The 13038-nt window shown below is 54.1% G+C and overlaps 1 protein-coding gene across 1 annotated transcript in view; it reads left to right on the forward strand.

Annotated features, from left to right (window-relative positions):
* atp10b (ATPase phospholipid transporting 10B) overlaps positions 1-12857 on the forward strand; it is a 13972-nt gene extending 1115 nt beyond the window's left edge. Inside the window, exons 3-20 of the mRNA XM_030369171.1 lie at positions 495-601; positions 982-1113; positions 1381-1508; positions 1819-2071; positions 2605-2825; positions 4244-4402; positions 5486-6023; positions 6207-6307; positions 6640-6766; positions 6902-7086; positions 8378-8645; positions 8842-8918; positions 9040-9165; positions 9318-9512; positions 9782-9862; positions 10001-10105; positions 10621-10808; positions 11828-12857. Coding sequence (XP_030225031.1) covers positions 495-601; positions 982-1113; positions 1381-1508; positions 1819-2071; positions 2605-2825; positions 4244-4402; positions 5486-6023; positions 6207-6307; positions 6640-6766; positions 6902-7086; positions 8378-8645; positions 8842-8918; positions 9040-9165; positions 9318-9512; positions 9782-9862; positions 10001-10105; positions 10621-10808; positions 11828-12092 — 3256 coding nt within the window. The 3' untranslated portion in view covers positions 12093-12857. The remainder of the gene's footprint in view (positions 1-494; positions 602-981; positions 1114-1380; positions 1509-1818; positions 2072-2604; positions 2826-4243; positions 4403-5485; positions 6024-6206; positions 6308-6639; positions 6767-6901; positions 7087-8377; positions 8646-8841; positions 8919-9039; positions 9166-9317; positions 9513-9781; positions 9863-10000; positions 10106-10620; positions 10809-11827) is intronic.
* The last annotated feature ends 181 nt before the right edge of the window (positions 12858-13038 follow it).

The following is a 13038-nucleotide window of genomic DNA, read 5'->3' on the forward strand; positions in this document are numbered from 1 at the left end:
ATTCTGATGCCAACGACCACCTATCATTGCTCGGTGGTAATGGAGCTGAAATCAATGCTTGGATGCCCCACCTTCACTCCCTTCCTATAGTACCCTTACCGAGAATCCCTTACTGAACAATAACATTAAGACTGGGAAGGGGGTTCTGTTCATCCTCTTCTTTCTCTCCTTCTTCTTCTTCTTCTCCTTCTCCTCCTCTTCTTCTTTTATCTTATTCTATTTCTTCTCCTTCTTCTTCTTCTTCTTTTTCATCTTCTTCTTCTTCTTCTTCTTCTTCTTCTTCTTCTTCTTCTTCTTCTTCTTCTTCTTCTTCTTCTTCTTCTTCTTCTTCTTCTTCTTCTTCTTCTTCTTCTTCTTCTTCTTCTTCTTCTTCTTCTCCTCTCCTCCCCCTCTCCTCCTCTTCCTCCTCCTCCCCCTCCTCCTCCTCCTCCTCCTCCTCCTCCTCCTCCTCCCCCTCCTCCTCCCTCTCCTCCTCCTCCTCCTCCCCCCTACAGGGAGAGGCCTGATAAGGTGAGGGTGGGCGTTGGTATTGAGAGCCTGCTGTTGAGGGGCTGCACGGTCCGGAACACCGACCAGGTGTTGGGCTTCGTGGTGTACGCAGGTGTGTGTCCCCCCCCTCCCCCTCTGTCCCTCACAGTGTAACCCCTAACGATGTGTTAAAGGTGACATATTATACCACCAGGTGTGAGGGTGATTAGCCATTACAAGACGTTTTGGAAATCTGCCTCTTCTGACATCACAACTGGGCGTGTCCACCTAGTTGTGTGTGGGATTGATCAGTCTACCAGCATACAGTGGACTGTAGCAAACGTTGCTCATCTACCCGTCACACATCTAGGTGGACACGCCCACTTGTGATTTCAGAAGAGGCGGATTTCCTCTTCTGTGGAAGATGTGTTTTGATTGGTGGCTGAGGTATGCTAGGCTGTGGGTGTGATCCTAACCCCTGCGGCCTTCCTTCCTCCCGGTCCGACCTGCCAGGCCGTGAGAGCAAGTCCATGCTGAACATCAACCGGCCGCGCTACAAGCGCAGCAAGCTGGAGCGGGCGCTGAACCGCGACGTCCTCTGCTGCGTGGCGCTCCTCTTCTCCATGTGTCTGGTCGGCGCCGTGGGTAGGCCATGGATCATCCGGATTAGCATAAAATCACTACCTTGTCCAAGGGCTGACCGGGGTCTGAGCCGGGGATGGACGGATGGATTCCTCGTGGATGTAATTTAGAGATATCGTCCGGTCGGTCACTTAGTCGCAACCCCAAAAAGGCGAGGGGGGAAAAGAGGGAGAAAAACTGTGGGTGGGGGGCTGGGGGGAAGGGCGCCAAAAATAGCTGCGTCTCTCTCAGACAGGCGGCGTGATTAATTCCCCGTCCTTCTGCGTACAGGTCACTTCATGTGGCGCCGCTCGCTGCCCGGAACCCCCCCCTACCTGGTCCCCGACCCCCAGGGGTCTCTGGACGCCCCATCCCTCTCCGCCTTCTACATGTTCTTCACCATGATCATCCTGCTCCAGGTAGAGGTGGCTCTCTCCTCAGGAGTGAGTGTGTGTGTGTGTGTGTGTGTGTGCGTGCTATCCCAGAGATCTGTGTGAATCTGTATGTGTGGAAGCATGGCGGGGCATGCCGTACATACAGATCCACACACACAAGCACACGCGTGTTCATGTGTTTGAATAGTAAACGCCGCACCTTTTTGTTTCAGGGGGCGTTTCTTGAGCGAGTCGCCCCCCATCGACATCAGAGCCCTCCCATCAGGTTCTGACGGTGCAAGTTGCCCCATCACCAGTGACCCTCCTCTCTGCCCTGTCCCCCCCCCCTCCCCAGATTCTGATCCCCATCTCGCTGTACGTGTCCATCGAGCTGGTGAAGATGGCCCAGGTGTTCTTCATCACCAACGACGTGGACCTCTACGACGCTGAGTGGGACCGCCGCGTGCAGTGCAGGGCGCTGAACATCACCGAGGACCTGGGCCAGATCCAGTACGTCTTCTCCGACAAGACGGGCACGCTGACGGAGAACAAGATGGTGTTCAGCCGCTGCTCCGTCATGGGCACGGAGTACCCCCACAAGGAGAACGGTGAGCTGCAGGGTGTCGCGCCCGGGGGATGGTACGCCTCGCTGCCTCCCTCCACCTCAGCGTGGGGCCTCCTGGGTGAGGGGCCCGACCCGAGGGGGAAGGTCCTGGGTTTGATACCTACCTAGTAGTTGCCCTTGCGCAAGATGCCTAACATCTACCTGTTCATCAGTGGATGTTTCTATACAGACACACTTCTGATAAGAGCTTTGACTGAGTGACACAATAGTAGCTCAGGGTTCACCTTAAGTACTGACAGGTCGATGTAGAGCGGGTCGACTGGCAACTGAAAGGTTGCTGGTTCGATACCCAGTGAGATTCGAGGTGTCCCTGAGCAAGACACCTCCCCCTCCCTGCTCCCGACGAGCTGGCCGTGGCCTTGCGTGGTCGACTCTGCCGTCGGTGTGTAAATGTGTGAATGTTAGGCAATAATTGTAAAGCACTTTGAGTGTCTGGATGGAAACACGGCACGTCAACGCAGGCCCTGCGCCAGCGATGAGCTCATGAACAGGGTGTGGGTGGGGTGTGCTCTGCAGCCATCCGCCTGGCAGTGGTCGACGAGCCGGATCCGGACCAGGAGGTGGTCTTTGACCAGAGGCCCCGCCGCCGCAGACCGCCCGGGTGGACCCTGGCGGGGGGGGAGGAAGAGGAGGAGGAGGAGAGCGGATCGGGGGCAGGCCAGCGCTCCCATGCCGCCCCGCCCAGGAGCAAGGCAGCGAGATCCGCCCACGGGGACGTGGCCTTCAGCAGCCCGCTGGTGAGACCACCTCTCCGGCCCTGGGGGCGAACACTGAGGTTCTGGTTCCAGGGCTCCAGGGGTTTGGGGGGGGGGGGGGGATGTGTCTGGTCTGTTTGTACCACCTGACATGATAGGGTAGGGGGCTCGGCAGCAAGGGCACAGGGAATGCCCAGTGGGGACGAGGTGTCAGATGGGAGAGTCAACAGGAAGTGAGGGGTGGTCAGCTGACTGGGAGGCGCTGCCATGAGAACCGTTTCAGAGCTCTCAGGTAACTCGAGGTCGCGGCGTCGTAATGTGATGCACACGTCAGCAGGTTAAACATACCACGTGCATGTTGAAAGAGACAGCATGGTGGGCCTCAACCTTGAGAAAATGATTTCCTAAATACATACGTAATAGGGTAGGACTGAATAAACCAAAAAAGGGCAACGACAAATACGATATAAATAATATGATTCAATACGATTAAACTTGATGATGATATTTTCCTCTGAAACGGTTGCCGGCCCGACTCCCCCTGAGCTGACGAGGAGGACTAAGAACAGACGCAGGTTCTGCTCCCGTCCCAGGTGGCCGCCAGGTGTCGGGACGGGCCGGCCCGCGGCGCCCCCTGGGACCATATGGTCGCGCTGTGCAGCGTTAGCCACGGACTACTGACATGGCTGGACTGTAAACGTGTGCTATGGATGAGTCATCATGGTTTCCGTATACAGTACCGGTGGCGTCCAGCTCTGTTGTAGCCCCGGGGGGAGCTCAGCGGCCGGTGGCCGTCACAGAGGAGCTGCTGAGGCAGCAGATCAGGGTCCGTGGCTCCAGCCCTCTGGTTCTCCTCTCTCCGGTCGGGGCCCGGCGCGGGGAGCGCCCTGAACCTGCCTGGTTCACGGCCTTTGATTCTACCACAGTCATCATGTGTTACATACATATTACATATTACATATTACATATTACACATTACATATTACATAATACATATTACATATTACATACATATTACATAATACATATTACATGCATATTACATTTTACATATAACATGGTATACTAGCATGCATTAAATGGATAATCATTGCTTCCTTTCCATTCTTCCTGCCTTCTTTCCTTCCTTTCTTCCTTCTTTCCTTCCTTCCTCCCTCCCTTCCTTCCTCCCTTGACTTTTTTCATTTCCTTCGTTCCTCCCTTGCTTCCTCTCTTCCTTTCTTTCTTTCCTTCCTTCCTTCCTTCCTTCCTTGCCTTCTTTCCTTCCTTCCTCCCTTCTTTACTTCCTGCCTTCCTCTCACCCATCCCTCCCTCCCTCCTTCTGCTCCTATATTCTCTGTCTCTGTGTTATGTGCAGAATGAACACAATAAACACCCAGTGATTGCTATGCGGGCGGGCGGGCGCATATGCATGAGTGAAGCTATTAATTAACCAAGTGATTGATCCCCTAAATCAACAGGAAAAGGAAGTGGTACCAGACAAGGCGCTGCTTCAGCAGATCGTGAAGATAGACTTCAGCGGCGGAGGACGAGAGGTAGATCCCTACCTGGACTTTTTTCTGGCTCTCGCCATCTGCAACACGGTGGTGGTTTCCACGGCAACAGCACAGAGAGAGAGGGTGAGCGCTTCTGTTCAGAAACACAGGCTGTAGTGTGTGTGTGTGTGTGTGTGTGTGTGTGTGTGTGTGTGTTGGTCTGTGTGTGTGTGTGTGTGTGTGTGTGTGTGTGTGTGTGTGTGTGTGTGTGTGTGTGTGTGTGTGTGTGTGTGTGTGTGTATTGGTTTGTGTGTGTATGCATGAGAGAGAGAGAGAGAGAGAGAGAGAGAGAGAGAGAGAGAGAGAGAGAGAGAGAGAGAGAGAGAGAGAGAGAGAGAGAGAGAGAGAGAGACACTCGAACAGCACCCTACTCCTGAATCCTGTCCTGAATATTCATAGCCCAGGCCATGTTTGTGTATCTGTGTTGACTTGTTTATCCGCTTTCTTCCGCCCCCTTCCCCTCTGTCATCCTTGCTGTCAGTTTGTCATCCCCGATCCTTTAACTGTAAACATCAGACCCAGGCACCACACTTTGTTCAGCTCCTGTATTGAGTCCCTGGCTTCTGTTTGCTGATCTATCGTCACCAACGTTGATCAAATATGTGTCTGCTGCCGCGACGCCTGGCCGCAGTACCTACAGCCGTCACCGAGCGGTGTGCGTTCTCCTTGAGGGGAACACACACAGGCCCGTCATAGAACCCGCGGCCCAGCCGTCGTCCCTCTCACCAGTGGTCAGCGCTAATGCCTGTAATAGCTCTGTGCAGCCCCGGTTGAGACGGCGTTGTGTCGTTGCTAAATGAACCACAGAGAGACGGCGGAGTCGCAAGGGGAACCTGGGGGGTCGCCCTTTCTAATGTGATTACTCGTTGTTCTCCGCTGTGCCGTTCTGGAACAGCGTACTCCAGCTTGAGTTTCTAATTTTAGGTTAAAACACACGCAGTGAATTAAAGCGTCTCCTTGTGGATGGACGGGGGCCTGCCCGGGGGATGGCAGACTTCGCCTATAGGCCCATACCGCTTCTCTTTTAGGCAATTATGTCTTATCTCTGCACCGCAATTCCAAATTGACCTCACAGGCTCCGATTCGAGGTATTAAAGAGCGAGTGTGAGGGAGGACAACTCGGGTATTAACGTATAAACATTGGTATCATCTTTCCAACTCTCAAAGTTGAGCCAACTTTCCAGCGGCTCCGTCTCCACCGGCCCGTCGTACGCCCTGTCCAGCCTGGCCCAGAAGGTGGGCTCTCTGCGCCGGAGCCTGGCCTCCTGGAAGCCCCTGACCCGGGGGGCCAGCCCGGACTCCCAGGTCCTGGCCCCAGAGGAGGAGGAGGAGGAGGAGGTGGACGAGGAGGAGGAGCGCGGCCGGGCGTCAGGCCGTGCCGGGGACATGGACGCGCTGAGGAGCTGCCGGCTGGTGGTGGACTCGGACGAGGTCCTGTTTGAGGCGGAGAGTCCGGACGAGGCGGCGCTGGTGTACACGGCCAAGGCGTACGGGTTCACCCTGCTGGCCCGCGGCCCCGCCAGCGTCGCCGTGAGGCTCCCCCACGGGGAGAGGCTGGAGCTGGAGGTGCTGGACACCTTGTCATTCGACGCCCACCGGAAGCGCATGTCGGTGCTGGTGCGCTATCCCGTCACCGGGGAGATGGTGCTCTACACCAAGGGAGCGGACTACACCCTCATGGAGCTGCTGGGCTCGCCCTGCGCAGGTACTGCTGGACACGCAGGGATGGGAGATCTTGGTTCTGCGGGCTGAAGCTCTGTGTCTCTCAGGGTTAATGGTGAAGGGTGATGGGCTCTCGAGGGCTTGTGAGACGGCGTTTGGTGGCTTAGCGCTCCATCTTATCACGGGCGTATTTGAAACCTTGCGTATGATGTGGTACGTCTTCCAGAGCAGCTTAACGACGACCAGAGGAGCGTCGCAGCAAACTGCCAGAAACACCTCGACCAGTACGCCAAGGAGGGGCTTCGGACCCTGTGCTTCACCAGAAAGGTGAGTCAACTACCGCCATGTTTCTACTCATCACCCATTAAAAGATGTTGCCTGTATGTATGTCAATTATGGCCCCCGTTGCACTCCTGAGCATCCTTAGAAGGAGGGATCCCCCACTCTGCGTTCCTTCTCAAGGTTCTTTCCTCACTAATTAAGTTCTTCCTTGACCTCTGGGGGGCTAGGGTCAGGGGGGTGACATAAATGCATTGACTGTGAAGCCCTTTAAGTCTGAACCTGTTATTAAGGGCTATACAAATACAATTGAATTGAATTGAATGCACTACAATATGGTTTGGACCGCTGGGTTTGACCGGGCCTCCCCTGCCGTCCAGACGGTGAGCGAGAGAGAGTACAGCGAGTGGTCGACGCTCAGGCAGACCGCCCTGGCTGCCATGGACAACCGAGGGGCGCAGGTCAGGGACAGCGCCGTCCACCTGGAGAGAGACCTCAGCCTCCTGGGTAACTCCCCTCGGCGCCAAACATGCACGAGTGTGTCCGCTTGACATGCACACCGCGCAGCAAAGAGTGACACACTCCAGCTTTGTATTCCGGGCGTTCTCAACAGCCACGGTCCTTGTGTGTGTTGGGTTCCAGGGGCCACGGGCATTGTGGACCGCCTGCAGGACAGCGTGCCTGACACCATCGAGGCTCTGAGGGAGGCGGGCATCCAGGTGTGGGTCCTGACCGGGGACAAGCCGGAGACAGCTGTCAACATCGCCTACGCCTGCAGGCTGCTGGATGAGGGAGACATGGTCATTAACATGAGCTCCAAGGACAAGGTGAGGGAACGTGCTCCTGTGTGTCCTATTGGCTGTGTGCCCGGCCTGGGTCGGATACGTCCTGCGTGGTGGCTCACCGTGAATCCCAAAATAAACGGTGTCCGTTGTTTACGCTGTTCAGTTGCGTTGGGATTTTAAGTGCATGCAAAAAATAATGACTGCGTTTATTTAATGGTGCCTTCAACACCCAGGTAGATGGTCGTCAAAAGTGAACGCATATCTATTCGTATCCATCCATCCCAATTAGCCGTGTCTCCTCGGGCTCATGTCATCTCCAGGTTCTGGACACATTCGACCGTTCAACTGTCTCCCTTTTGACTTAAGTGGCCCAGGCTTCAAATCCCATCCCAGCCCCCAAAGGTCAACCCTTTAAGGTCCTGTCTCCTGGGGGAAGGTCGTGTGACACCGGGGTTCTAGTTCTCCGTGGTCATTAAAGATCTGGAGGCACGCAGGGCAGGAAAAGGCCTTCTGAAAGCAGCCTGCTCCCTCCAATCAGCCCCCCGGTCTCCAATCGGCCAAGAATGACCACTCAGCGCTTTGGCTCCTTTTACGGAGGCACTGTGCGCTGGGAACCCTGGGGCGGCCTCAATCCACTCAAGTGGGACCAGACATCCGTGATGGATGGAGTGAGTTACTCCCGGAATAATATCGAGTGCTTTCAAATCAAATGAAAGGTCCAATATACGCAACCCAGGCTGTGCTGAGGTATCGCGTTCAGACTCCTCAGAGGGCCCACTCCCTCTCTGAAAGGAAGGAGGGGGTTCGTTTTTAATCAATTTTTTTTATCCGAACACCGCCCGGCTGACGACCCGTGGGGGACTTCCAGTCCAGGTGCGCTGCCCTAAATAACACACCAACCGGGCTCCCCGTTGTGACAGTAGAAATGCTAGCGTAAATATGTGTTGTGATGTCTGGTCCTCGAGGTTAAAGAGGAGAAGTCGTTGTAAAGCCTGAATTCATTCCTGTTCATTCATCAGACACTCGTGTTCGGTAGAGGATAGGATGGCTTCGTATTCGGACTCAATGGCGATACATCAAATCTGCTAATGGTTTAATTGTCACAGCTTATAGAATGATCTATTCCCCACAGTTTAAGTTTTAGTCCCCCTCTACATGTGATAGCTTTGAGCTCAGTTCAACCAATCAAATGGCGGTCTCTCCGACCTGCACAGACGGCCGTGAGGAGGTGGTCCCCTAGTGGGGAAGCCCGGTACCACGGGAGCTCCCCTCGCCCCACCCGTCGAGAGCGCCGGAGAGCCCCCGTTAACAACCCCTCGTCCCCCCCTCCCAGCGCCAGTGCGCGTCCATGTTGGACTGCACCCTGGAGGCGGTCCGGCGCTACCCGCCGGGCCCGGACGGCGCCGTCACCGACCCCACCGTCGCCATGGTGATCGACGGCCGCACCCTGGCCATGGCCCTGGAGTCGGACCTGCAGGAGCGCTTCGTGGAGCTGGCCCGCCGCTGCCGCTCCGTGCTCTGCTGCCGGGTCACGCCCGTGCAGAAGAGCGCCGTCGTCAAGGTCATCCGGGACAAGCTCAAGGTCATGACCCTCGCCGTAGGTGAGAACGCCCCGCCGGCGGCAGTGACTCATTTGTGAAACACGGAAACACGTATGTTGGTGTGCGAGGCGCCTGTGTTTCAGTGTGTCCTTGTGTGTGTGTGCATCGATGCGTGCTGGCGGGTAAGTGCATGCGTGTGTGGGCCATGTGTGGGCCGTTTCATACCGTGCTCCGTGTTCACACTCGCCCCCTTCAGGGGACGGGGCGAATGACGTCAACATGATCCAAGCGGCCGATGTGGGAATCGGCATCTCAGGCCAGGAGGGCATGCAGGTGAGCGTCTCCGTTTCTCCACTTCTTTAAGATGTTGTCAGGCAACCTCTCGCCGTGTGAATACTGACCTGGTGGAACATGAGGCAGGGGGGAAAGGTGACCGCGTGGTTGACTCCCTCAGGCTGTGATGGCCAGCGACTTCGCCATATGCCGGTTCAAACACCTCCGGAAGCTGGTGCTGGTGCACGGCCATTGGTGCCACAGCCGGCTGGCCCACATGATCGTCTACTTCTTCTACAAGAACGTGGTGAGTGTTCAGCGTTCGCACCAACGCGTGTGACTCTTGATCTGGGTTGTTTTAATTGTGCTGCATAATCGTTTTTATTATTTTTTTATTATCAGTATCTTATTTTGTGCTGTGCGATTTTACTCGTACTTGTTTCACCACTTTTATCTCAGGCCTACGTGAACCTCCTGTTCTGGTACCAGTTCTACTGCGGCTTCAGCGGCACCACCGTGATCGACATCTGGCTGGTGATCTTCTTCAACCTCTTCTACACCTCTGTTCCCCCCATAATGTTTGGCATAATGGACCGGGACGTCTCCGCAGAGACGCTGATGGGCCTACCGGAGCTGTACCGGCTGGGGCAGGGGGTCAGTGCCTAACTTGTTTGGTTCACATGTCATGTTTAAGAATATAGGGATTGTTTAAATAGTGAGACATACCAATTATGCTTTTTTTTCACATGTGGCAATGATTTTGTTTTTATTGTGTGTGTGTGTGTGTGTGTGTGTGTGTGTGTGTGTGTGTGTGTGTGTGTGTGTGTGTGTGTGTGTGTGTGTGTGTGTGTGTGTGGACACACGCGTGTGTGGGTGTGTGCATGTGTGTGTGTGTGTGTGTGTGTTTGTGTGTGTGTGTGTAGGAATACAAGTCCTCCATCTTCTGGGTAGCCATTCTGGACGCCTTTTATCAAAGTCTAGTGTGCTTCTTCATCCCATACTTGGTAAGAACATTTGTTTTATCCACTGGTTTTGTTATTAAACAATCCCAATGAAATGAGCGTATCAACCAACTGGCGTCCTGAATTGGGCGCCCGGTTGTTTCAGTTAACGATTGTTTGTAAGGTCATCTGTTCTCTTAGACTTACCGGGGTTCAGACGTTGACGTGTTCACCTTTGGAACCCCGTTGAACACGGTGTCCCTGTTCACCATCCTACTGCATCTGTCCATCGAGATCAAAGCCTGGGTGAGAGGCGCCATTTTACATCATTCATCAAACGCTGCCTGGCATCATTTAAAACATTCTGATGATACTCCTATCGAAAGAATAATGCAAAAGGATCAATATTATTGAAACTAAACTAAATTTTGTAAAAGTTAAAGTTATATTTTAATGTTCATCCTGTATTTAGCATCAAAAATGCCAGAGACAAATAGATGACTTGGCCAGATAGTGATTATGGATGAGGAAGCCCTCCAATTGGCTTAGCATATAGCCAATGAGGCGTGGTGAATCAGCAGGGTTAGGAGAGTACAGTTAGGTTAGATATCACAACATGACCAAACTATGACTCGGCGATTATGCTGTGAGGGTATGCTACATCAATACTGCTGCTCTGCTCCAGGTGGACGGAGTGAAGAGCAGCGGTTACGATGGAGCCCGAGGAGCGTCCTCAGGATGGGCGGGGCCTCAGGTTTAGACCGGTCCTCACCCAGGTGTGTGTGTGAACCCTGCGCTGCGTGTGTGTGTGTGTCTCTCAGACGGCGGTCCACTGGGGGGTCATGATGGGCAGCGTGGGGGTCTTCTTCGTCTCTATCCTGGCCTACAACGCGCTCTGCGTGACCTGTAACCCCCCCGCCAACCCCTACTGGACCCTCCAGGCCCAGATGGGGGACCCCGTGTTCTACCTGGTGTGTCTCCTCACCACCGTGGTGGCGCTGTTGCCCAGGTAACCATTCCTAAACACGGCAGGCCCCTTCGCCGGTCGCTCTGTCAACCAATCACGATGACAGCACCCCTACGGATGTGTACCCCCCTGGGGGGTACCCCCCGGGGTGAGCCTCAATGTGGTGGAGAAGAGATCAGGAACGTGTGTGTGTGTGTGTCTGTGTATGTGTGTGTGTCTGTGTCTGTGTGTGTGTGTGTGTTTGTGTGTCTGTGTGTGTGTGTGTGTGTGTGTGTCTGTGTGTGTGTGTGTGTGTGTGTGTGTGTGTGTGTGTCTGTGTGTGTGTGTGTGTGTGTGTGTGTGTGTGTGTGTGTGTGTCTATGTCTGTGTGTGTGTGTGTGTGTGTGTGTGTGTGTGTGTGTGTGTGTGTGTGTGTGTGTGTGTGTGTCTATGTCTGTGTGTGTGTGTGTGTGTGTGTGTGTGTGTGTGTGTGTGTGTGTGTGTGTGTGTGTGTGTGTGTGTGTGTGTGTGTGTGTGTGTGTCTGTGCTGTTAGGGGGGGCTGGGCTGCCTCCTATAGCTACTATGAAAGATTATTAATATAATTCATTATTAATTGCTAAAGATTTGGAATTTGCGAGGCGGCGTTGAGATGATTCCTCCTAAAAGAGAGAGAGAGAGAGAGAGAGAGAGAGAGAGAGAGAGAGAGAGAGAGAGAGAGAGAGAGAGAGAGAGAGAGAGCGAGAGAGAGAGAGAGAGAGAGAGAGAGGGAGAGAGAGAGAGAGAGAGGGAGAGAGAGAGAGAGAGAGAGAGAGAGAGAGAGAGAGAGAGAGAGAGAGAGAGAGAGAGAGAGAGAGAGAGAGAGAGAGAGAAAGAGAGGGAGAGAGAGAGAGAGAGAGAGAGAGGGAGAGAGAGAGAGAGAGAGAGAGAGAGAGAGAGAGAGAGAGAGAGAGAGAGAGAGAGAGAGAGAGAGAGAGCTCTGAGCAGAACACAGAACACTCTGATTACATCAAAGTGGCGCATATTTCTCACTGGCCTACTTTCCCCGGCGCCGTCCTCCTCCGCCGCGCTCGCTCTCCCCCAGGTACACGTTCCATGTGCTGCGCAACACGCTCCGCCCCTCTCCGCTGCTGCTGGCCAGGAACCTGGAGCGTCTGGCCCCGGCCGCGCGGCGGCGCTGGACCCAGGGGTGGAGGGGGGGCACGCGGGGGGCGGCGGCCGAGGGGACGCCCCGGGAGGGGAGGACGGCTCCAGGAGAGGAGGGCCCGTCCCCGACCTGGACCCCTCCCCGTCCCCCCCGGCCCCCCGGCACACCACCACCACCACTCCACTTGAACCTCCGGAGATGACCCCCCCTGGAGGAGGGCGGTGGAGGACCGAGGCGGACCGGACCCGAGTGCGCTAAACGAGGAGAGGAGGGGAGAAGAGGAGCGCTGCACTTAAGGGCCAATTATTTATTAAGGAGAGTGTGGGGACGTATCTGGATGTGTCCCAGTTTACAATAATATTACATATGTTTTTTTATGTTTTGTTATTGGGGGGGAAGGGGGGGTCTGTTGCATAACAATACATCCGGGGAACGAGGTTATTTAAAACAGGAAAATGTTCATTTTCTGACAAATAATCGTTGAGGTGATGAGTTAATTTCGTGATGAATCGCTGGAGTGGAAAGCAGCCCTCCCCTCTCACTGCCTCTTCGCATCTAACAAGCCTCCATAGCAAAAGCATAAGCCTGTTACTGTCTGATGGCTTTTGAGTACACAGTGGTAACCCCTTCAGTCACGCTACCCGCCCCTCCAAAAATATGACATCTTTCTAGCACAAAGCGGCCTTTAAAAGTCTGTTCCTCCACCTAAATACCTGAATGTAGGTTGAAGTGGTTGCTTTGCCTACTTGGTGTTTTATTCCTGAAGCTTATCTTACACAAAGCCTGATGACGACGCAGCATGCAGATGACATGCTATGGTACGCCTTTTGTTCGTGTGTAGCACTTTGTACGTCTATATTTAGGTCGGGGATGTGTTAAACGCCGAGAGAAAAAACAACACAAGAATATATTATTTTTGAAAGGCTGGGCCTATGTGTTGCCATGTGCAGCGAATAAACCTCTTAGAAAGAAACGGAGTGAAATTAATTTTTTTTCTGTTCTTATAAAATTTTGAGGAGCCGGCTTTATGGTCCATAGATGCTGTCTAAACCAGTCAAACCTAAATAGTAGAAAGGGCCTGGGAGTTGTGGTTGACTCCATCACGTAGCACCACCGTTTATGTAACGCGTAATCAGCTTCATTTCAGA

Source organism: Gadus morhua, chromosome 10, assembly GCF_902167405.1.
Source record: "Gadus morhua chromosome 10, gadMor3.0, whole genome shotgun sequence".
Lineage (NCBI taxonomy): Eukaryota > Metazoa > Chordata > Actinopteri > Gadiformes > Gadidae > Gadus > Gadus morhua.